This window comes from Apus apus, chromosome 3 (assembly GCF_020740795.1).
Source record: "Apus apus isolate bApuApu2 chromosome 3, bApuApu2.pri.cur, whole genome shotgun sequence".
Lineage (NCBI taxonomy): Eukaryota > Metazoa > Chordata > Aves > Apodiformes > Apodidae > Apus > Apus apus.
The window spans coordinates 94,739,968-94,764,727 of NC_067284.1; the positions used below are offsets into that span (position 1 = coordinate 94,739,968).

The 24,760-nt window shown below is 39.1% G+C and overlaps 1 protein-coding gene across 1 annotated transcript in view; it reads left to right on the forward strand.

Annotated features, from left to right (window-relative positions):
* The first annotated feature begins 277 nt into the window (after positions 1-277).
* Positions 278-24,760, forward strand: part of ADGB (androglobin) — a 107,333-nt gene continuing 82,850 nt past the window's right edge. Inside the window, exons 1-3 of the mRNA XM_051615054.1 lie at positions 278-636; positions 20,180-20,330; positions 23,395-23,487. Of these exons, the coding sequence (XP_051471014.1) occupies positions 278-636; positions 20,180-20,330; positions 23,395-23,487 (603 nt within the window). The remainder of the gene's footprint in view (positions 637-20,179; positions 20,331-23,394; positions 23,488-24,760) is intronic.

Genomic DNA, 24,760 nt, shown 5'->3' on the forward strand with positions numbered 1-24,760 from the left:
AGAGGAAGGAAGGAAGGAAGGAAGGAAGGAAGGAAGGAAGGAAGGAAGGAAGGAAGGAAGGAAGGAAGGAAGGAAGGAAGGAAGGAAGGAAGGAAGGAAGGAAGGAAGGAAATGGAATTTATACGTGCCAGTGTAAAAAGGGGCAAAAATTTGCTGCCGTTTGAAATCAGAACTTTTTACTCTCCAGCGTTACTTGTTCAACAGAAACTTAAGTAGTACGATTAGAATATTTATACCCAAACCGCACCAGACACTTGATTCCTGGAACATGAAGACGATGGAGAGGACCGCGTCCATGCTTCCCGCCCCGGGAAGGAGCCGGTGCGGGGCCTTTCCCGTCATCCGCCGCCCCGAGGCGAGGCCCCCGCCCCTCGCCCCCGCGCAGGGGCACCTGCCGGCCCTTCGCGCCGCGGGGAGCCGGGACGATGCGGGGCTGGGCTCCCGCAGGGCTCCCGCAGGGCTCCCGCAGGGCTCCGGGGCCGCGGGGCGGCGCTGGAACCGTTGTCTCCCGCGGGCCGGGTCGCCTGGCAACGCGTGGGACGCGGCGGGACCCGCGGCCATGGCCGGCAAGGGAACCAAGAAGAAGGAGTTGAGCAGCCGTAACAGCTCCGCGCAGCTGAGCGCGTTGGGCAAAGAGTAAGGGCCCGGGGAGGGACGGAGGGAGGCGTGGGGGGAAGGCTGCGGCCGCTCCCGGGCGGGCGGCCCGGCTGCAGGTCCCGGGTACGGGCGGCATCGCGGTCCCGCCGCCGCTGCCCCCCGCTGGACACGGGCATGGCAAGGTGCCTGCCCGCAGTCCCGTGCGTGCCAGGCACTTACTTACACCAACAAAACGGGCAGGTGCTTTACTTAGAAGTGGTTTCAGTAGTCAAGGTGGGGTTTGTTTGTTGTTGTTTGCTTGTTTTATTTTGTTTGTTTAAGCTGGAGGCACAGCTGGCTGTAGAATTGGTACTTTTTTCCTTCTATGGTACTTCCTACCCACTGGCCCGGTAGTGCCGTCCTGCCAGAACAGTGCTGTGCGTGTCTTGTCCCGTACCCGGCCTAGCAGACAGGGTGTCCCGGGCCTCGAGAGCAGCAGGAGGAACAAGAAGACCGGAGGAGCAGAGGTGGTTCGCAGGTGGGGGGCTGCTTTTCTGTGCGAGGGGCAGCCTGCTGGCCACAGCTCACCCTGCGAAGCGTTCGATTTGCGGCCAGGAGCAGACACAGGTTCACTTAAATGTCGCTGGGTTTTACAGGAACCTCAAAGCAGTGAACCAGGACCATAATTTTGGGAATCCACACCTTCGTTTTCATCGGGTAGAGGAGTTAAGCAAGTTTTCAGGGCAAAACGGTTAATGACCCTTAGAGCACATCACTTTCATTTACAGAAGGGAAACGCAATTCCCAATGCCTTGAATGTTTGCTTTATGTTATAAGGACTCCAAGGAAATTAAGCAGAAAACCTGGCACATTCTTCCTATTGATTTCTTAAATATTTCTGTGTAAGTAGCATCTCTTGAGATCTTTTGACATTATTCAGTATTTGCTAGGTACTTAGTGTGAATTTGTATATTTCTGTGAAAATGTCCATTTCTTCCTGCAAACAAAAATACATAAATAAATCGAAAAGATTAACTTTCTTTCACTGTTGCTATTTTGACCTGCAAGTTCTATGTTTTGAGCAGCTTTCTCATCCTGAAGTATGTAAGCCCGCATGCATGGCAGTGGCAGGACTTGGAAGAAAAACATGTCATATATATGTTCTCATGCCCTAAATAAAGGTCGCAGTTGTATCACTTATTTCTCTCATGAAATCAATCTTCATATGCCTTTTTTTCTTATTTCATTTCCAGTTATCCGGCCTTTGCTACAAAGTAGATTCATATTTTCATACCTCTGTTTTGTATTTCACACCTTAACTCCCATTGTAATAACTTTTCTCTTGTTGCAGGCAGCTGGTATCTCCTATTCCTCCTTTATCCTTACTGTGTCCCTTTGCTTAGTAACTTCTTTTGGGGTTTTTTTTGGCCACAGCCATGCAGCCCTTCATATTTACTGCTTCAAGCAGTTTATCAAATCTTTCTGATGATGTCTAAACTGTGAGGGACACAGTTTTTTTTTAGCACCGTTAGAGAAAAAGATTGATTTTCTTACTTTCCAGTGTAAGTGAAAATGAATGGGCTGTCATCCAAAATCTTATGTCTAGTATTTCAGGTTTTGTCCCCTAATATACATTCTTACAGTGTGAGAATTTTTTTTAGCTGTTCCATTAAATTAAGACACATCTTTTTTTGGAGAGTCTAAAAAGATGTATTTTTAATATAGTAAAATTGGTGACTCTGTCATACATGTTAACTTATACAAGAATCATACTTAAGAAATTAGTTATTTGTGTAAGATTATCTAGAACAGTATCCATCTTGTTCTTCAGTACATTGTTACTTTACGCTTTATTAAATGAGACTGCGATGGATAAATCAGATGAGAAACTGCTTTTCCCAGTGTCAAGATGAGATGAGAATACTTAATTACAAACTCTTTGAATTATACTAAGTTTTACGGAAAGACCTCTGAAATGCAATCTAGGGGATATACTCCTGTTATGTTTGAAACTTCACGTTAAACCTAAGGGACAGGAGAAACGAATTATCTCTCAATCTGTAATCATCAACTAATTGCAATGGAACTCGTGTCTAGCATATGCCAGCACTAATTCAGTGCTAGGTGAGAATCAGAGAACAGGATTATTTAGTCATGTCACAAAGGCTATTTCACATAAAGTGTAGTAAGTAGCTTGAAGATGTCCTGATTTCCTATCCCTACTCACTTATTATCATTATGCAATGTTACTAAGGCCAGATGGATGGATGGATGGATGGAAAAAAAAAGTTGGTTTAGGTCCATGCATGTCTTACCAAGTTCAGTAACTGACCTGATAAACCTTGTTAAAGCTGTCAGGAAAGATTTTACTTCAGCATCTATTGAGCTGTAGATGATTAATTTAAATTAAGGAAAGATAATGACAGCTTATTCTAATCTTCTGTCTTGAAAGATGAAGTCTATAGAAAAAGCAGCCCCCTTTCCTCATGAAACAGTAGAGAATGATGCTATAAAGTATTTGGAAATCTTAATTCAGTGCTTGCTACTCTTTAAATCATGTTGTTTTGCTCTCTAAGTGGGAAGGGCTTTCCAAGTTGATTAAAGGCTCTATTCTACCACACTGTTTAGTCTCAGTAAGATCTTCATCCTGCTGAAAACCCACATGCATCTTAGTACTCTCCAATCAAATATGTGGGTGAATATCTGATTTTGCTGAAATCAGAGAAGATTGTTGATAATTGTGAACTGATCACAGTGGGGCTAAAAGTTTACCCTTGAGAACACTTTTGACATCTTGAATAGCCTTTCTTCCTGCTTGCCATTGTCTCCCAGATGAATGGAAATTTATACCCCAAACCCAGTATGAAAAGATTGTTTTAGCATACTAGTACCTTTGAAAGGACTGAAATGTTAAAACATCCTTCTTTAGTCATGCTATCTGCCAGTGGTCTCCAAACTTTTTTGATCATACAACCCTATCAGTAAAAAACTTTTGAGAACAACCCCCCAGAAGATGTTTGTTTATTTATTTATAGATTACATACATGCACTACTGAAGTTCCAGTACTTTCTTCCTTACGTGCACACCCCACTTGGAGACCACTGCTATAAGCTACAGAATTTTGATTGAGAGAACAAGCCACTGCGCAGCTTCAAATGTTGAAGTCCGGTCTGGTAAAGTCTACAGGGATTTTTTGATTTGGATCATACTGATGGTCAAAAGTTAGAATTACAAGCGGGGAGTTATGCAAAAAGGGAGGCTATGATTAATTTTTCAGTTTTAAACATTGCTTCTAGAATGTTTTCCCCTTTGTCATATGATTTGTGATGTTGAAATTGCAGGAATGCAATTGATAGCAGACAAATTAATTGACATGTTTATTTGGAAATGGAAAGATGCTGTATAGTAAGGAAAAAATTTATTACAGTAAAGGTATTCTGTGTCCATGAGAAAAAGATGCAAATCTCGTTAATTTACTGTACAGTTCCAGCCCCAAATGCAGGCAATGTTGAATTTTTTGATTCAGGGCTAGATCTGTGTCATTGTTGTCAAGAAAAACCAGCAGAGCCCTGAGCTGATTCTCCAGGAGTCTACTCTGAGGCAAAATTATTATTATTCCTGCTCTTAATATATATAATTGTTGAGAAAAATTGGTGAGCATGGTGATAAAACAACTGTATTGTGTAACCCTATGACTTAGTCCTCATATTGGTTGGCAGTCCCTGTGTTGGAGACATTGCTCTGTTTCCTCAGATAATGTTTTTCTCCTGCTAGTAAGCTAATGTTAGTAATGATTGTAAATGTTTTATCAAAGACAGTTTACCAAACCTTTTTTTAGTGGGATGTGGAGATTTGAAGTAAATCTTACACACACATTCTAAGACTGGAGCTGTGTACCCTGGAGATACAACAGTTACCTACTAGGTATTTTCTATTTACAGTAATTCTGTTACTGAGCTTGTTCAGTGCATTTGTGAGACAGAGGCAAATTGTGTAAGTCTATGAGAACTTAGGTAGTGTTGCTATGCCTGTACCATAAAGGGGAATGGATGTTTGCAGGCTGCCTGAAAAAACATTGTCATGTCAATTGAGTGTTTGATAACTGCAAGGTAGGTTTTCCCTAAGTATCTCTGTTTTATTTTTGAGCATGGCTTGTAGTTGCATGGATAAAAATGTAAAAAATATTTTGTAATTTGTCTAATATCACCTTCCTAATACTAAATGCTGCTTGCTTTTTGTGTCTGCAATTACTGAAATAATGAATACAAATATTGGTAGTATAAAAAGAAAAAAGGCTAATATTTTTAAAAAATATTTTTTTAAAAAGTCCTGAGAACAGTCTGTGCTTAGCACAAAGCATTACAGTGTTATCATTTCCAATCTTGTGAATAACATTAATACAGAAGCTCCCTGAGAGATAAGTGTACACACAGCTGGAAAAATGCATTTTGATGACCCTAAAATTACTTTGCTTGATTTCTAGTGAGATCAGACTTCTTTTTCCCCTATAAATACTGACAATAGTCAGCACAGTACATCTGTACTGTGGAAAATCAACAGGGGTTACTGGTTGGATATATTGCATTGCTGAAGTGGGACCTCAGAAGCATACAGAGAAGGCAGAAAAATTCCTCTGGACTCACTAAGCCAGACTTCACATGGGTCTCTGCAGGATTTGGTCTCTCTTCATTACTGCTTTCTAATTAGGTAGCAATTCCCTTCAGGAGCTAGACAGTTGCTAGAGATGACAGGCTGAAGAGCTCAAAAGAACTGCTGTCCTTGTAGCTTTTCTTAATTGCACCATTAGAGGCTACTGAGTATCTGATCTGTCCCAGGTTTCAACAGCTACAGTGAATGGGAATTGATGTCTTTGTTGGCACTGAAAGAGATTCTGGCTAGTAAGAATGGATAATGAATTAATACGTTTTTTAAAATGAATTTGATGAAACTCTGTGCCATCAATCCCCATCTTTGAATAAAGCCTGAGTCATCAGCATCTGCCAGCACAAAGTAAAAAATAGTGTTTGGGTTATTAGGGATAAAAGTGAGGAGTTAATAGTCAGTGCCAAGAGAGGCAAGTGATTAGGAATAGTTGTGGAACAGACAGAGGTCAGTGATGTGTAGGGTAACATCAGAGTGGTGTTGGCTGTTCTCGTTAGGGTGGGCGGTAACTAAGCAATATTTACTGCTGATGGATCCTTAAGGACCTGCAAAGACAGAATGAAGCCTGGACTGGCTGTAAGAAATAATCTAAGTTTGGCTGTGTGCTTGATTGAATGCATTGAGTAGCAGGTTTTTGCACTGCTGTTGTACATTGGATTTCTGCACCAAAGCTGAGGATTACCTGATGTTTGTTGTTAAGATTAAAGGCTGGGACAGTAAAAACATTAAAAAATAGCTGCATTGCTACTTCATACTGGAATTCCCGCATGCCTAGGATAAGGTGGAAACCAAGGCTTATGGTTGAGGTTTTATCCATTGCCAGCATGTCTTCCTCAGGTAAGCATTCTTAAGATGTAGGCTACAGCAGTGGTTTAGAGAATATAGATTGAACAAATTAATTTTTCTGTTTTGGGTAGGTCTCACTGGACTGGCTTTAGTTTGGCAATGGCAAGAACTGTCTTTTGGATAAAGTCCTGGTGGTTGAAATTGAAGCTGCTTTTAGTGTTGTGCTGGAGCACTTGTGTTGCCTAGTTTAACGAGCACCAAAAATTCACATGGGGTCATGGAAGGAGTCTATGGAAAAGAAATCCACAGAAGATTATATAAGTAAACAGCAACCATATGTAACTCAGGAAGTGCTTGAGCTAAAAATTATTGGAAACTATCAAAGTATTAGAGAAATATAAGCCTTTACGCTCTTTGTCAGCTTTCAATTGCAAACATTGTTTGAAACAAGATGTTGGGCTGTAGTTCACCCTTGCTCTGGCTCACTGTTCCCACTCTTATGCTTGTGGTCCAAGAGGGTACCTCGACAGTGCATCTTTATCTTGCAGCACATGTTGCAACATAGGTGTTACTGAGAGAAGGGGTTGCTGTATTACTGTGAATGCTAGATAGATTGGTACATAGATGCTTACACATGTTTTTGACCTTGCATGAGCTTTGATCAGGGATTAGTATGGCTTGATGGTTCTAAGTTGTGCTAGAAGCTTGAAACAAAGTTACAATTTTGGACAAAAGGCATTGAGGATGCTAGTCCTGATTATTGCTGATGCCCTAAATTTTCAGGTTTTGGGTTAGGTGTATATATATATATATATAAAATATTTTTTTTTCTTAATTCTGGCCTATTTATTAGAAACTGGGCTGCTTTTAAAAATAGTTACAAGGTAATGGTTATGAGAAACACAGTGCTTGAGTTCAAAGCATTCTAGTGTCACTAAGAATGACATTCAAAAGCAACATGAATCTATAATGGCCCAGGATTTCAGGATGTCCAGCTGCAGAAGTGAATGCAGAAGTATCTATGTTGCTTAAAATTTAACCATCTGAAACACTGAGCAAATGGCACCCTCATGCATATGCGTCCTTTCCCCAGGTGTAGTAATGCTAGTGAATAAATGTGTTCTCTTGGGTTCAGTTTCAGCAAAATGCTCTGGTTCATAATTGTTCCTTGTAAATTATTAATTGCATCAATGTGCATCTCCAAACTCTTTCACTGTATTATTGTACTAATACCTACATTTTAATGCAACAAAAACTCTCTAGTTTGTCTCTATTTCTCAGAAACATTCCTGGAGAGTTCGCATTGTCCTACCTGACCTTAAAATATCTGCTTTTCATTTATTGTCTTTTTTTGTCTCTTTGGTTTGTACATAACCCATATTTCCAAGGCCAGTGTTTTCATTAGTCTCAGAAATACAGGTAAGCACACCTAGAATTCTTAATGGTAGCCTTTTCTGGTCAGAATGATTGAGATCTTGTTTTTAGCATCTGTGCTTCATCCATTGAAATGTTTCAGCATACAGAAGCAGTACAACTTTAAGCTATGTAGTCAAATTTTTAGTACTTTTTTTCTCTTTTCTTCTGCCTTTAACTTCTTTTTAGTTTCACACTTTGTGGTGAGATAATATAATATATATATTATATATTATATTATACAATATATATTATATATTATGTATGTTATATATTATTATATATTATTATATATTAATATATTACTATATATTATATGATATAATATATTATATAATATATGTTATATATATGATATATTATATATCATATATAATATAATATATTATGTTATATATATTATTATATATAAAATATATAATAAAATAAATGTATTAAAATATCGTATGAGTCAACCAGTATGTTGAACTTCTGATTAACTAGATTACATTTTAATTAGGAAAATATGTATTCAAATTAATTTTACTAGTTAATTCTAATTAAAACAATGAACCCTTGAGAGCTCAGCCTACCTTGATCTGTAGATTTCCAACTTCATGGACTCATGGGCATGAAAACATTAAGTAATATACCAGTGGCAAGAGCACACTAAATGCTGTGCTCCCTGCTGGTCTTAGTTTTAGGTTTTTCTTTACCTGTGTGGCCTGCACTCTGGTACTATAGGAATAGAGAAGAATGCATGTGCAATGTCAATAGTGGCATACCACCTAGCTGATTTCGACTCCAGCTCATACTGAAGTTCTAGCATGTCTGGTACAGCAGCACTGAGCGGTGGTGTCACTTCATTCAGGCCACGATAGTCCACTGTTAGCCTCCACTCGCCATCAGGCTTTCGCACTGGCCAGATGGGACTGTTGAAGGGTGAATAGGTCCTGCTGATCACACCTTGGCTTTCCAATTGCCGGATCAGCTTGTGAATAGGGACCACCAAATCTCTGTTGGTGCGATACTGCCGTCTATGCACCGTTGAAGTGGCAACTGGCACCTGTTGATCCTCAGCCTTCAGCAACCCCACTACAGAAGGGTCATCTGAAAGGCCAGAAAAAGTACGCAGCTGTTCAGTATCCTCAGTCTCTACAGCTGCTATACCAAAGGCCCATCGGTACCCTTTCAGGTCATGGAAGTATCCTTTCCTAAGATAATCTATACCAAGGATGCACGGAGCATCTGGGCCAGTCACTATAGGGTGCATCTGCCACTCCTCACCAGTAAGGCTCACATCAGCCTCCACAACAGTCAGCTGTTGAAAGCCTCCTGTCACTCCAGAGATAGTGACGGAGTCTGTTCCCTCATGATTCGACGGCACCAGTGTGCACTGTGCACCCGTGTCCACCAAAGCTCTCTATCTTTGTGGTTCTGATGTGCCAGGCCATCTAACCCACACAGTCCAGTAAACTCAGTTATCCCTCTCTGCTTCCTGGCCGGAGGCAGGGCATCTCTAAGGCTGAGCATTAGAACTCGATGAACCATCATGATTATTGACTGATGCAACCTTCCTCTTGGAAGAACCATCTCCTGGTATTGTTCTGTTTAGTAGCTCTTGCACACGCAACTGGAGAATATCAGTGGGTTTCTTGTCCCAGACTCTCATGTCCTCTTTAAAATGATTTTTTCAAGAGAGACCACAGGTGGCGTCGCAGTGAGTCCTGTCTTCCTCGCTGCTGTCTCGTAGCAGGACGTCTCTTATTAATGACTGCAACACGTGGCCTGTCGTCTCTAGGGAGAATCTGAGATTTACTTCCCCATCCATTTGGCATCCTATTCTTTCTGTCAGTCACATATTCAATGGCTGAGGTTTGGAACTGAAAGGAATCAGAGATGATGTCTCCATACTGTCGTGCTTTGAAAGCCACCTCACACACAGTCGGTCTTGCGCCTTCAGTAAAGCATCCCATGAAGGAGAATATATGGGCATGTGCTGCTGGTACAGCCTGAGCAAATCTCCGGAACATCGGTGTGTCACACTCAACATCATCAGGATTTGTAAGTCCGTCTTTATCATAGATAACTTCTCGCACAGCTATCTCTCTCAAGTATGTGATGGCTTTCTCAAGAGTGGGTGTTCTGCTCCGGCGCCATTCAATGTCACCCTTGTGGGGGTATCTCTCTCTCACAGCTGAAAGGAGTCGGTCCCACAGGGTGGTAGTTCCCACCTTATTACTAAGTGCTCTGTCAAAACCAGCATCTCTGGCCAGGGATCCCAACTGCTTGGCTTCTTTCTCGTCCACCTTGTGGGTTTCAGCATCACTATCAAAGCATCGGAGCAACCATGGAAGAATTCCCTCACCCTCAATGCGGGTAAAGTCCTTTCTCATGAGGCGCAGTTCTTTCATAGAGTAAGGGTACAAAAGGTCATCGTCGTCATCGTCGTCGTCGTCATCTGATTGAGGAGGGCCTGCTGTCGCTTTATCCGTTTGAGAGTGGTCTGATTTTTTATCTGTCTGAGAGGCACTCGCTCCATCAACTGTATTAGAATCCTCTTCCTCACCCTCACCTTCTGCTGCTTTAAGGAACTCTGGATATCTCAGACGGGAGCGGGTGAAAAGGGTGGAGCGCTTTGCCTTTGCCTTGCTCCTGGTCACAGGATCAACTAGCCTGATTTGCGATGGATCAGACTCTATCTCTGTAGGAGCACTTGTTTTTGTAGCAGTAGGAGTGGTGGTATTGGCAGCAGTGGTGTTGGCAGCAGCAGTGGCAGCAACATTGCCTGTGGGGGAATGGCAGTGAGCAGAACAGCATCTGGCCCTACGCATCCACATTATATTATAAACATGCAGCAAAAACATCCCTACTGTGACAATGCTATTCAAATCAAAAGCTGGGAGATTCAACTTGAAAGAAAATAGAGGTTTAAAGTTGGACCAGCTAGAACTTGTATTGTGGCTGTACATATACAGTGCCCCCATAAAGAACAGTATCATAATCCCTAAAATGACCAAGCCAGTGATTATATGGTTGATAATGGCTACAGTTCTATCAGTAAACCATAAAACGATCACAAGAGCAGCCACAAAAAGCAGAATGCTCTCGGCTGCATACCACATGTACAGCTGCAGGCTTGAAAGAAAATCCAGTAGATTCATGGCAGCAAATATCTGTTCAGTTTTCAATCCATCAGGAAATTCAGCAAAATTGCTTGCCATTGCTATGTGAGGGATTTCTCCCATCAGAGATGGAATTTGTAATCTGGGCTTAAAATTCGAGCCCCACGTTGGGCGCCAATTAATTGTTGTCAACGTTTGACTCAATTTGACAACAATGCTCTCGATCCCCTCCCCCTCCCACCCAGGTAGGGAAGAAGAGAGAGAAAAAAAGAGAGAGACTTGGCTGGATTGAAAACTGAATCGTGCAACTTTATTTAGAATACTAATACGTGATATAAGAGCGTATATATACATATATATATATATATATATATATATATATATATGTGATTATACAAAGGTGTGGTAGAAGCCTCTCGCCTCCCCGACCCCCAGCAACTCCCACAGCACTTCCCTCAGACGAGACAATTCCGAGGAATCCCGAAGCTGCTCCTGGAGAAAGGCAGAGAGTTACGAGGGTCAGGAGGGCTTGAGGTTGATGGGTCGATGATGATGGGCAGATGGTGTTTTCCCAGATGCCGGCCACGAACAAAAGAAAGAGAAAGAGAGAGAAGAAGGAAGGCAGACAGAGAAGCGAAGTGAAGTGGCGAGAGAGAGAAGCAGGAAGGAAGGAAGTTTTCTTCTGTCATCTCCGACCATCCCCTGAGCCTACGTAGATATATGGAATGGAATATCTCTGGCCAGTTTTGCTGTTCATCTAACCCAGCCTCCCACAGGGGGGCCACAAATCCCCCCGCAGTGTCTGAGCTGGCAGAGCAAAGGCACGACCTTGAGGGCCCAGCAATTACAAAAACATTCCAGTGTCTTATCAACCTAGCAGAACACGCAGTTGCTAGTTGAAGAAAGCTCACTGAAATGAAAAAAGGAATCAGCAAAAGAAAAACTGGCTTCATCCTGGCTCAAACCAGGACAACCTGTAATTCAAAACAATGTCAGGGGATCTTGCAAGCAAACACTGTCCCTGAGCTGTTGATTGAAGACTGTTCAACCAGAATGAGCCGTTAAAACGGGCAACACAATAGAGAAAAGTAGCAGAACTATACAGCAGAAAAAGTGCTGTGAAAATAATAATTATTGTGCTTTGAAACAAGAAAGCATTCTTAAAATACCATGTTAGAGACTGTTTGCCATGGATTATTTATCTACTTAAACAGAATCATTAGCTTCTTCTGAGAACTTCAAGTAACCATTACTTAAGAAATGATTTTCCTGGTTTTCTTACCAATGCATGCAAAGTGCTTTGTAACTGAGTTGGCTTAAATCCACAGAAGTACTGAGGTGCTGTGTCATGCAGACATTTTAAGTTGTTACTTACCCAAGTGCCACATAGAAGACATGAAAGAATTTTACAGAAGCCAAAAAAGAAGAAATGCCAAAGAAGGAAGCAAAGCATAAGCTGTGTTCTTAAAAGATACTTGACTACCGAACTCCAGTGTGGAAAGAGGTGCTGCAATCTTTCCAGCATTCTTGTAGCTGAATCTAAAGCCCACTCCATCTTTTATCAGGAAACATTGGGAGAAACAAACTCCGAAAAGTTACTGGTTTCATAATTTCTAAGGTGCTATAGAATTATATGGAGAAATATTACTTCAGATTCCCTCTTTGAACAAGATACAGTAAAGAAGGATTTGGAGAGAGATCCTCAGCTTCCTGCCTTGGAGAGAACAAGTGGATGCTCTGTGACTGTGCCCTTAGTGGTTTCTCACACAGAGCTCAGTGTAATAGAAATAAGATCCCCTAAGTGGTACATTCCTTTTCATCTTTTTCTGTCCTGAGTTTGGTAGAGGTACATACTGCTTGAGACAGGCTGTTCCAGCAGCTATAGATCATTATTCTCACCTGAGTGGCATCTGATGTAAAAGAGTCCTGCTGGGTAATTATGTTCTGAGCCATCAGGTATTTCCTTTTCTGGTATTAAATTTGTTGTGGTTTATGTTAGATTGTGCTGAGTGAAATTGTACTTATTTCACATATTGGACATCCTACTTCTAACATGTCCTAGTGTTTTCTTTACTTTCCTTGACTACACTTGAACAGGTATCTTACTTGCTCTATTGTAAAGACAGACAGCTCCTGATGTTAGGTGTTAATATTAACTGAGAACGGTATAACCCGTAGTCATTTGCTGCTAGTTGGAAGGACAGTGCAAGGATCCATCAGAAATGTGGTCTGTGAATTGGATTTAGATGGCACTTGCACTCAAATGTGTGACTTACTGAAAGATAGGCACCTTGGTACCTGTGTTAGTAGGTACTCCATTCACTTGTCCTGTAATCCCCACCTTTTGAAACCAGATAACCATAAAGAATTTAGGCCAGCTGACCACAGTGCCACCTGGAGCACAGCCCAGAGTTAACCACCTTGGAAAAAATCAGTCAGAGATCACTTCACTTGGCTGATATTGGCACCTGAAAATCACCAGAAAAGGCATTCATCTTTCCAGGCCTTTGCTATGGCTCTAGCTAGGTCTTAGAATATCATCTTTCTGTCTGTAAAACTGAATACAAAACCCTCCTCTGTAAACTATTTTTGTTTCTATAGATTCAAAGTGCTCATTTAGAGGCTAGATATTACAAGGTTTCTACTTTGGCAGGCATCTCTTGGAACTAATCTTCAGTGTTCCACTCTTGGGAATATAAATTAAAAAAACCTTTTTAATTAAAAGATATCTTTTAAAAGTGCAAGTGACCTTCAGTGTGGTAGAATATGAAAAGCTGGCAAATTAATGATTTCCAGGCCATCTGATACCTTCCATTATCTAGAGTGTTTTTCAAATATGTAAAATAGTATTTGTTTCCATTTCATATCAAAAGCTTTTTTACTGCATTTCTTTGGCTCCATAGAATTTTTACTACAGCTGGTTCTTGCCACTGAAAATGGCAAGCTGAGCTCTTCTAGCATGGCTCTCACAGGCTACGGAGTCTTGACTTGTGCTTCTATTTAATACATCAGTGTCCCTGCTATTCTTTCTGAAGTCTCTAACTTCACCTCATTTTCTTCTGTCTTTGAGCCATTTCTTAATGATAGTTTATGAAAAAAAAAACCTAATCTTCTTCCTGGAACACAAAAATAATAGGCTAAAAGATCCCCAAATTCTGACACTGTACATGAGCTGCCCACTAGTATGCAGGCAAATAAAAGTAAGAAAACACATGGACTTCTAGCTGGCAAGGCTAAATGTGAGTCTCAGTAACCATGCTCTCTTAGCAAATATGCACAAGCATTTGAAATAGGCTCATTCTTGGCAAGTTATGGAAGTCTATTAGTAGTTCATCTGCCACCTAAGAGGATGTCTGCTATACTTAGAAATGATAATATTACACATGGAAGTAGTGATCCAAAGTCCCCTGTACTAAGCACTGGTGAGGCCACACCTCAAATACTGTGTTCATTTTTGGGCCCTTCACTACAAAAAGGACATTGAGGTACTGGAATGTGTTCAGACAAGAGCAACAAAGCTGGTCAAGGGCCTGGAGCACAAGTCTTATGAGGAGCAGCTGAGAGAACTGGGATTGTTTAGCCTGGAGAAGACGAGACTCAAGGGGGACCTTATAGCTCTCTACAGCTACCTGAAAGTAGCTTGTAGCAAGGTGGGGGTTGGTCTCTTCTCCCATGTAATAAGTGATAGAACAAGAGCAAATGGCCTCATTTGCACCAGGGGAGGTTTAGATTGTATATTAGGTAATTTTTTTTCACAGATTATCAGGCAACCCTTTCCTGAAACTGGAACAGGCTGCCCAGCAAAGTGGTGGAGTCACCATCTCTGGAGGTATTTAAAAGGCATGTAGATATGCTGCTTAGGGACACGGTTCAGTGGTGGACTTGGCATTGTGCTAGGTTAATGATTGGACTTGATGATCTTAAAGGTTTTTTTAAACCAAAATGATTCTATGATTCAGGGACTACAGACTCCTTTAAAAATAATATGCCTATAAAGAATAATCATTTGGTATTTATCTTTTCTTTCTATCATCACTTATTTTCCACAATTTGATCTTGCTTCATGCAGAAAGTATTCTGTGCTTTTTGAGGAATAAATCCTACCCCAGTATATAGAAGTGAAATGACAACAAAACTTCTTGTCATGGAGTTTGCAAGGAACCGTCATTGCAACTTAGATGCCTTAAATTATTTGCCCTGCTCATTGTACTGGAATCACATCCACAGCTTGAGCCTCTCCCCAAACATGAGAGCTCTGATCGTTTACACCAGTGTATTTTTCTTCCGCAGAGAGTCTTAAGTTTTGGCTCTTGTGTCTGAGATAAGAATAATGGTAAATTAATGTAAATGACACATACATATTTTGCTGCTGACTGTATTAATAATACAGAGAAGACTGTATTGCCTTAGCTGCTTATTAGATCATCTGATCATGACTCATTCTGTTAAAAATGGCACTAGGTGTGAAGAAAACAAGTAAATAGTTTTGAAAGAGTTACTGATACTTGGGGAAATGTTCTCATATCCTTTCCAGTTAGTCTGAAGTTGAGTGTTACCATGGCTTCTGCTGGGGTTTTCTAAGATACTCAGATGCTACTTTTGAAAAACTATTTAAATTATTAGAGTTTAAAAGAAGATTCTGCTACAAATAAGGTCTTCAAAGGCCCCTTTTGTCTTTGAGTTCTGAAGAGACTAGGGAAAAAGTTAAGTAGCTGCCCCCAGGACACATTTGGAGGAGAAGCTGAACCATCTGTTTGTTCTCTGACCTCTTTTTTCCTAATATAAAAGCCTTTAGTGGGGCCAGAATTTGTATCTTCTGACTGCTCCAACATTTCAGGGATAGGGACACATTTTTCTTTATTGCTTCCTGGTAAGTGGAAAAAGCCCAAAATTCTGTGTTTCAACATTGGTATCAAATGAGAAATATGTTATGTGAGATCCCTCACTGCTATTGCTTCCTTCAGATTGCTCTTTCTTCTGTACTTATAGAGGAGTTCAGAGCAACCAGAGGAGTGGAAAGAGGAAAGAAGGATAAAAGTTTCAGCTCTGAGCCTCATTCACTGACCTGTCAGTTACCTAAGTATCATATCCTTTAACTTAATCTTTTCCATTAATTATTGGCCATCCCAAGAACAGTAATTAGTGTGACATGAGATATATGTTAATAGTGTATTTTCTGGGGTTTGAATGAAACTAAGCTGTACAGTGCAATTGGTGCAGACATTTCAGGGAAAGAATAGAAAGTGTTTAATGAAAGATTAAAGTTTTGCAACACTCTCCAGGGAATGAGGTGAAAATTGCAAGCATCAAATAGACTTTGTCTTCTGCTGGGGTACTGTTATGATCAAATTCACAGTCTATGTTTTAATCTTTAAAACATGCTATGGGTAATGTTGGTGACCATTAAGAACACCTACAGGGAGCACTAAGATGGGTTAAGTGATGGCCTGTTGCCAGTTGCTTAGCAACAAATGCCCTGCTGTGAAAATAAACAAATTCTTAATAGAGTGAATCAAATGAAGACCAAACTCACAATCAGTGCATCTGCAGAAAGACTAGCATATGAATACCTAATCATACTGTGCCACCTAAATATATCATACTGTAAATAAAATGGCTGGTTTGTTTAAACAGTTGCAGTTACCGGTGCCAGTTCTCAGTCTTTTGATTCTCAAAAATGTGCTTAAAATAACCACATTTTACTCCACAGTTGAAGTTAGCTAAGAACACATGCATAGACAGTAACAGTAGCTCAGTTGCTCAGTCAAAATTAATTAATTCAATAGCCTTAACTTGCAATTTTGCGTATCAGTTCTCAGACAGAGAGGTCTCAATACTATGTCCTAAGTTTATGAAAGCCTCCATATTGATTTTCTAGGATAATGATATAAAGCAGATATTAGACTTTGAAACTTACATAGGTTTCCTAGAAAAAAATTAATGAAATCTTAATTAAATAAAACTGGAAAGGTTTTAGCAGCAATGTAACTCCTCTATGTAACCTGTGTCATAAAGAATGACAAAGATCACAGAAAGAGTAAAAAAGATTGGTTATATCTATATGCAAATAATAAATAAGAAACCCTGAAGAAGTCATCAATATGGTGGAATTCCTGGGGATTTTTTCCTAACTTCCAAAGTACAAACATGGGGAGAGAAAAAGCTCAAGCATGTTTATTTGTCAAGGCTCCAACCAGATTTCTGCATAAAGCCCCAGAGTCATTGTTGAAGCAATGCTGGCAATATTATTGAACTATTAGACAATTTTATCTGTTTTGGATACTCCCAATCAAAAGTACTGTGAGAAGAGATCTCATTTCCATCCTCAGATATGCTCATCTAAGCAAAAGTGAAAAACAAATTATTTTTCCTTGCATTTGGGATTTTGTTTTGTTTTATTTTATTGCTAAGGAAAGTGAATGCATTAAAATGCTAAGGTTAAAGGTGCATCTAACTTTTGCAGAGGGAGGTTGAGAAAGAGAGTATTAAATCTTTGTCTGGAGAAAATAATTGAAATAGAAAGAATAGTGTCTTCCTAAAATATTTAAACAAAACAAAAACCAAAACAATGACAAAAAAAAAAAAACAAACCAGCAAACCCTCAAAACAACTTTGCATTGCACAGTGCATCAGTTATTTTCATGTGTCACAAAACTATTATCTTCTGATGATCCAAAATGATGCAATACTGGGATAGGAATGTGGAGGAGCCATGCTGTTCTGAAACTAAATACCAAAACTTTTTTTTTCTGTAGTTCTCTTGAGAAGACTCCATTCAATGTTGCTGGGTTCCCTCTGTGAGGCATGATCATAGAGAGTTTACAGGTAGATTTATTTACTGTAAGAAAAAAAAAAAAAGCCTGCTCCCTAGCAGTCTGAAAAAAGCAAAGCAAGGTATCATTCCAGAGAATACATCTTCCCTCCAGTTATAGTGGTAGAAGCTGTATTTCTTATTTGCACAGCAGAAGGCACAGATGGTATTGACTTTTCACAGCTGGCTTCTGGTAGTGTGGATGAATGTAGTTATTGTCTAGACAGTGAGAAATCTTTATTTTTACCCATGCCTATGTCCTTATTATTGCTAAAACTACAGTAAGGAATCAGAGAAAAATGTTGTTTGAAGGGTGCCTCTGGAGACCATCTAGTTCAACTCTGGCTCAGAGAAGGGCCAGCACAGATCAGCTTGCTTGGGTCCTTGTCTGTGTCAATTTAAATTACATCAAAGCAGTCTAGTTCCCCCAGATCCTCCTTCTTGCCATTTGTGAACTTGAGTGTGATTGCCTTTTACCAGTCATCAGAAAATTTGCCTGATTGCCATGGTCTTTTGAATATGATTGATAGAAGCCTTGGAGTGACTCCAGTCAGCTCTCTTGGTACCTTTGCTCACATCCCAACTAGTCCCATGCACTTGTGTGTGTCCAGTTGGCTTAAGTGCCTCCTAGCTGCCTTCCTCAGCTGTAGATAATGTTTCATTTCCACAGACTCTGCTAGATTCATAGACTGAAAAGTCTGAGAGCCAAATTTGCCAAGAAAATCCAAGACATAAAAGGGCATTGAGTGCCTTGGCCTTTTCTATGTCCTTTGTCACTAGGTTCCCTGACCTGCTAAGTAGTGGACTTGTGCTTTCCTTAGTCTTCCTTTTGCTGCCAGTGTGCTTTAAAAAACTTCACTCCTTGACCTTAATGTCCTTTGATTATTTTGACCCCAGCTGAACTTTTGCTTTTGTGATTTTATTGCACTACATTTGAGCAGTGTCTCTGTTCCCCCAAGTTACTTGCCACTGCCTCCACCTGAGATGTAAGTGCTTAATAGTATTTCAGCTGTCACTTGCTACACACTCTTTTCCCCTAGACTACAAAGTTAAGTAGTCTGTATTTGTCTTTTGAATGTAATCACAATTAGTGTTGCACATACATAGGAATAAGAACTGTTGTGTACAAAAACTAAAAAAGAGCATACGTGAATTATGACACTGTGACCATTTTATCTGAAATGTCAAATGCTTTGTGGAATTTGAGTGATTCTGTAAATCATAACCAGGGTTCATTTTTTTCTGTGAAGTCAGAAAAATCTCAAGAAGAGGCTATAATTCTGAAATTTAAAATGTGAGTATAGTTTTATATAATATCACAAAATATATGTCACAATAAATATCCATGTGGTAAGATATGTAAGATAAGGCCGAGAATTAAAAAAACCCTGTTCTCAAATGTAAAAAATGGGAAGCTTTCCATTTTAAACCTCCTGCAGATGTAAGTTTTGAAAGAAATTCAACTTTTATTTTTAAAATAAGTATTTCTTGGCACCATTTCTTAAAAACAGCCCTCTAGCTGTAGCACAAAACACTTCTATCTTCCTGATGTCCTGGCTGTATTTGTAGGAATCCTATTGTTTCTCATTTAAAAAAAAAAAAAAAAAAAAAAAAAAAAAAAAAAAAAAAAAAAAAAAAAGTGGTATAAGAAAAGGGAAAGTCTTTAGCTTTTTATAGCTGTTGTACATAATGAAATAAAATTACCATGTAAGTAATTGTTAAGGCTCCAGTAAGTAAAAAAGTCTGTCTAATATTATATTTCTGCTGAAGAAGCCTGCTGAATATCAAAGAGGATATTGTGACCTTAGTCGTTTTTTTCCAGCTAGTTGAAGTCTACATGGTTTTTTCTGCAGTAAATTTCATTTTAAACCCTTTTGCTCAGTTTTCAGTGCCAGATTGCATCTCAGGTCACAGCAGCTTCTTCCCTTTGTTATTTTGAGAAGAAAACATTTACAGTTTATTGCCATAAACATATACAGGTTTTTTATTGGTTTGGGAGAGTATAAAGTATATCTAACCAGCACATACTTTGTCAGCTTCCAGGTTTGTTAGTTAAGGGAGAAGGAACTGCTATATTCTCCTTCTAGCTCATTCAGTTTTTCAGCCCTTCGTGTGCACTGGAAGAATGTGCACGAGTAATGCTAGTGCTAGTTGGTAGATGTGTACACTTTATGTATTAGCCTTGGGGAAAATCCCTGCAGTCTCAGGAAACTTTTTGCAAGAGTTACAAATTCCAAAAAGAGGAAAGTGATAATACTGGTAGCACAAGAAGTCCTGAGAATGAAACTAACTGGAGACACAATTGGCTGGTCTAGCAGATCACAGGTGCCTAGAAGTGGGGAGTCCCATTCCTCGATGTTTTTTTTATCTGTGGCAAGCTCCTTTGGTTGGTTAAAGAAAATAAGTCAGGAAAAAAAAAGAAGAAAAAAAAAAAAAGGGAAAGCCTTGTATTGGAGAGATGAGTTGAATTGCATAGTGAATGGTGGGACAGGCACAGGAGAGGAAGCAGAACCATGCTGCATGAAATGGGAAAAGGAAGAGAGAGGAAGCTGTGCCCTAGGGCTCTGCTTTTGTGCTTCTGCTGTCACATTTATTCAGCAGGATTCCTCATAAAAATGGATTTAAATATTTTGTTAGATTATATCTAAAAATGCCATCCAGCACTTCTTCAGGCTTGCTTATCTTAGTGACAAAAAGTTACTGTAGTTACTAACACAAAAATTTTTATTATGGTACATTAGGAAAATAATCTTTTCTGAGATAAAAATCATTCTGCTACCCTTGTCTAACATATTGTTCATTTTTATTCATGCTTCTGTTTCCCAGAGCAACTTTGTCTTCCCATGTAGGTGCTTTCAATGAGAAGTGGAAATTTCCCATTTGGCCAGAATGGAATGAAGCAGATATCAATGCAGAAAAATGGGATGCTGGAAAAGTTGGAAAAGAGAAAGAAAAAACAGGAAAAAGTCCTATTCCAGTAAGTTGTGTGACACAAATATATCCACCTAATTTTTGTGCTTGCATTTAATATTTTACACAACTTCAAAATAATTTGCTACTGATAAATATGTTAATTTTCAATCTTGTTTCTTCAAAAAGTTTCAGTAGTTCCCTACTAAACTAAAAGAATAAACTAAAAGGATTCTGCATTTTTAATGTATTTCTTCTTAAATGAACTGTTAACATATGTGTGCATTAATCTGTGCACATTAATGGTTAAAAAACCTGCAACCCCTAAGTCTCTTTCATAACATAATTTGAACTGATGATGTGGGAACAAGCTGAACTTTCAGTGCAGTCCCTTTGAGCACTGCAGCTTCTCTGGACTCAAAAGATTAAATGCATCTGTGCTTATTATGGGGAAAAGGGCAGGTCCTTTTGTTTTGCACAACTCAGTTTCTTGACATGAGAAAACACTATCTGAAGTTCTAGTGAGTAGAGAGTGGTTTGAGGGGAGATAGTTATTTTGCAGAAACTAAGCACCTACCAGATGCAGAAAAATTTCTGTCTTTCCAACTTTGGAATGACTTTTAATCTCATCTAGATTTTTACTCCCTCAAATTCATTAGCTTTAAAAACTGTATGTGCATTTTATGCAGAGTAGTAGTAGAACTATTTTTTAAAGAGCTTCTTAAACTCAGCATTTTTAAGTGATATTTGAAATCCACTCAATATCATGCTTAATAATTTATTTATTTTATATGCACATTCTGTGTTGTCCATACGTTTGTTCTGTAAGTATCTTTGTGCTATGTGTCTGTTAGCCTATGTATTTGTAGATTTTCTTTTTCTTGTCCCAAGCTTAAATGTATTGTAGCCTCATGGGGCCAAAGTAATCTTCTGAGAGAAGTTACAGGTTCCATGCTGAATGCTGCCACTAACTTGACAGGTACTACATAGTTCCTTTGTGTCTTTTTTCCATTACCACCTTTGGTGACTTTGGGCTGCACTCTTAAGCGTTTATACAGCTCTAATTCATTACATCTGCCAGACATTATTATAATAGACAAAATTTAAAAATAATTGTAATTGAAGATTTCTTCTTTTTAGCGTAAGAGGCATTCTGGGGTATTAACTTGACCGTTCAGTTCTTCAGCCACAAGCTATATAAAACTTTGCCCTTTTTACATGTTTAAAGGAGCTGTTAAAGATATCTGTCAGAGCAGACAAAATTACAGATCTAAAGAATTTTCTGATGTGACCTATTTTAATCCAAGCAGCTAGCCAGGATTCAAGATTGTACAGGGTATTCCAGTTAGAAACAGAACTAGTGATGGCCTCCAGTACCTTTGAGTACACTTAGAACAAGAATATAAACAATCTTTGTTTCTTTTGTAGGAAAATAAATCAATCAGAAGTTATTTCTTTCCTTGTAACACTAAAGCTCTTTTGCCAAGCATCCTACACAATAGTCTCTCTCAGAGCAGCTCAGGTTGCTGCTGAGATTGTGCATGTGACCTTGCCTGTGTCTCATGCCTTTCCTGTAGAACTTGTGGTTGAGGCTCCTGTCCTTATAGCATGAACACCTTAAACCTGGCATTTGTCTCATAGCCACCTTTAATAAAAGGTAAGTTAAACCAGTTTTTGTCACCCAAGTTTAGCTCAACCTACAATGTCCTTCTTCAAAGGATTTGCGCTTGGAAGCTAAAGTAGTATCTCTCCATTTCTTCTAGTGTTTCACTGCATAGTGTTATGTCATTCTCACCTGCCTCTTTTATTCTGGTTTATCTAGTATTTAAGTGCTAAAATTTCCTGTCACACCATGTAGTTAGGATTGGATGTCTTTGAAAGCAGCATGTAAGCTCTGTTAATGCAGTTCTGTATGGGGCAGGCTACAAGGCTTCCTCTAACCTTTCAGAAAAATAAATATTTCTAAAGGGTTCCTTTTTTCCTCCAAGCTTATTGTCCTTCCTTCCTTCAGGTACTTTAAATAGTTTGTTGCAGATTGATGTGTTGAAAAAACTTACAAAATAAATCAAGCAAGAAAAAAAATGTGGGGAAAATACTATTTTTGAGTTGTTGGTTTGAGTTTGGGTTTGTTTTTATGCCTTTGTAATATATTTTCTTTTGCCTCCCTTTAATCAGTAACTACTCAAAGCACTGTAGTTTTTCCTTCCCAGAAAATCTTTCTCTTGATTGTCTGTAGAAGTTAAATAGTGTACATCATGTTCTTTGAATACACAGAAGTGTATAATATGCCTAAAAGCTATATAAAATTCCAGGCACAAATAGAAGGCACTAGCCATGTAACCAATTAGTTTCTCAGTCATCATGAGCAGTATCAGAGGCATCTTCTCCTTCTACATTGTGCTGTTAAGTAAACAGCTATCATATGTCCTGATACTTTCTGTTCACATAGAGCATAAGTATCACTTTGAAAATAGAAGTTTGAAAATTATATAAGACTCTCTAATTTATGGTGCTGTATGATTATCGCTCTCTTTGATTTATGCAGCAGTTTTTGAGGCATGGAACCTGTTTTGTTTGTGTGTTAATATCTATTTAAACACATATTGTCGATCTTCAGTTTAAAAACCTTTTGAAATAATTTAGCTAGAATAAATACTTAGAAACAACTTCATAGAAGAGTGACTGGATTAAAAGCTTGCACTGTTTTTTGGGAAGGTTTTCTGAATGGTGGAAAAGAAAACAAGTATTTCACATAGACCTGTTGAGGCAGTGCAGACCACATAACCTCTGAACTACATAAGTGGCTTTTGTGCTTGATCTTCAGTTTGGGCTTTGCACTCTTTTAGTTTAGAGTTATAGATACTATTTGTTCCATTGTATGATATTTTTCCCTGTAAGTGAACAATAACTTATTTTATGATCACAGAATCACAGAAGTGTCATGGATGGAAGAAACATACAAGATCACTGAGTCCAACTGTCCACTCAGGGAAGGGAAAAAAAACACAAAAGGAAAAACCACAACCACACCCCACAATGCTGTAGTTAATAAAAATGTTAAAAATAAGTATTTAATAAAAATGTTCAAAAATAAAAAATGTTCCATTTTTGTTCATGCATATTTTGTGTAGCCTGCCTTTGATGATCCTGAAGGGAAAATAGAAATGCCAGCATCCTTAAAAGTGCATTCATGGAAACGTCCACATGAGTTTTTAACAGATAAGGTAAGAAGGTCATAATGAAAAAAAGCTACTTGCCTAGCTATGTCAAAAGTAGAGGAATATTAGAGCAGTTAAACTGTGCTGCACACATGGTTTATCCTTCAGGCCTTCGTGGGGCTGGGCATGATCCCTGGCCACTGGGTAAACTCCACCAGCACATTTAATGGAGGAGCCTGCAGGCAGCTCTGCATTTTTGCCAGCAATTGCACCCCTATGTCTCCTTGCCTTAATCTAAGGGCAGTAAGAAATTCTTATGTGAATACCCTTTCTGTTTTACAGTAGAAATGAAGAGGGTTGTTTTATTGTAAGAAAATCCTATAATGGCTCAAATCCTATTCTAGCTCAATAATAGCAAAATGGGGCAACCCACTCGATGGATGGGGTCTGCACAGAATGCTGTGCTGTGCATGGATCAGAAGCCTGTCCAATGCTTCACAACTTGAGGTTCCCAGTGTCTAAAAGGATGTGAGATTATCTATACTAATCCATTTTTTTATATTTAGGTCTAATAATAGGATTTTAATAGTTCTTACTGTGTAGAGTATGAGTCTGAGTGCCTTTCTTACTGGAATCACCATGGACAAGCACCTTCTTGTCCACAAAGTATCATAGTAGTGTATCTTCCCAAGTCTGCTCTGCTTCTTGACTCCACATTCATTTAGAAGACAACTGGATGGAGATGCTTTCCATTTTCTTTGTGTTCTTGTTTTCTCACTGAAAAATCAGTGTCATGGGAAAACAAGTTCTGTATGTTCCAACTAGGCCTTCCATTGAGCAGGTATCTGAAGTAAATACCTATTCTGAAACCATGAATCAGCTCTGAGAGAAATACAGTACTTTTTCTCACTTCAACTACTGTATACAGAATGTGTCCATGTCTTTGACAGTACTTGCCTGGAAGGTAACTATAGCATTTTAGAATTATGCATAGCTCTTACTCAGTTTATTTTAAAAATTAATTGCAAAGAATATAAACAGCCTGCCATTTCAAAGGTTAGTGTTCTTCAATGTTGTTGCTAATCTAAGTTTTAAAGATTTTTGCTTCTGATGAAAACACTTTGACCATCCTTCCAACTTTTTCAGGCTTGTCAGTTTTCCTTTTGTCAGCTTGTCAGTTCCATTTTTTATTAACTAGACTCTAAACAATTTCTGAGTTTAATTTTTAATGGAGGAACAGGAGGGGAAGGTCAGGGGAGTAATTGAACAGACCAAAAGATTGGATGAGAAATGCTGCCAAAATGCATAAACTGAGTAGAAGTGTCTGAAAGATGAGGGC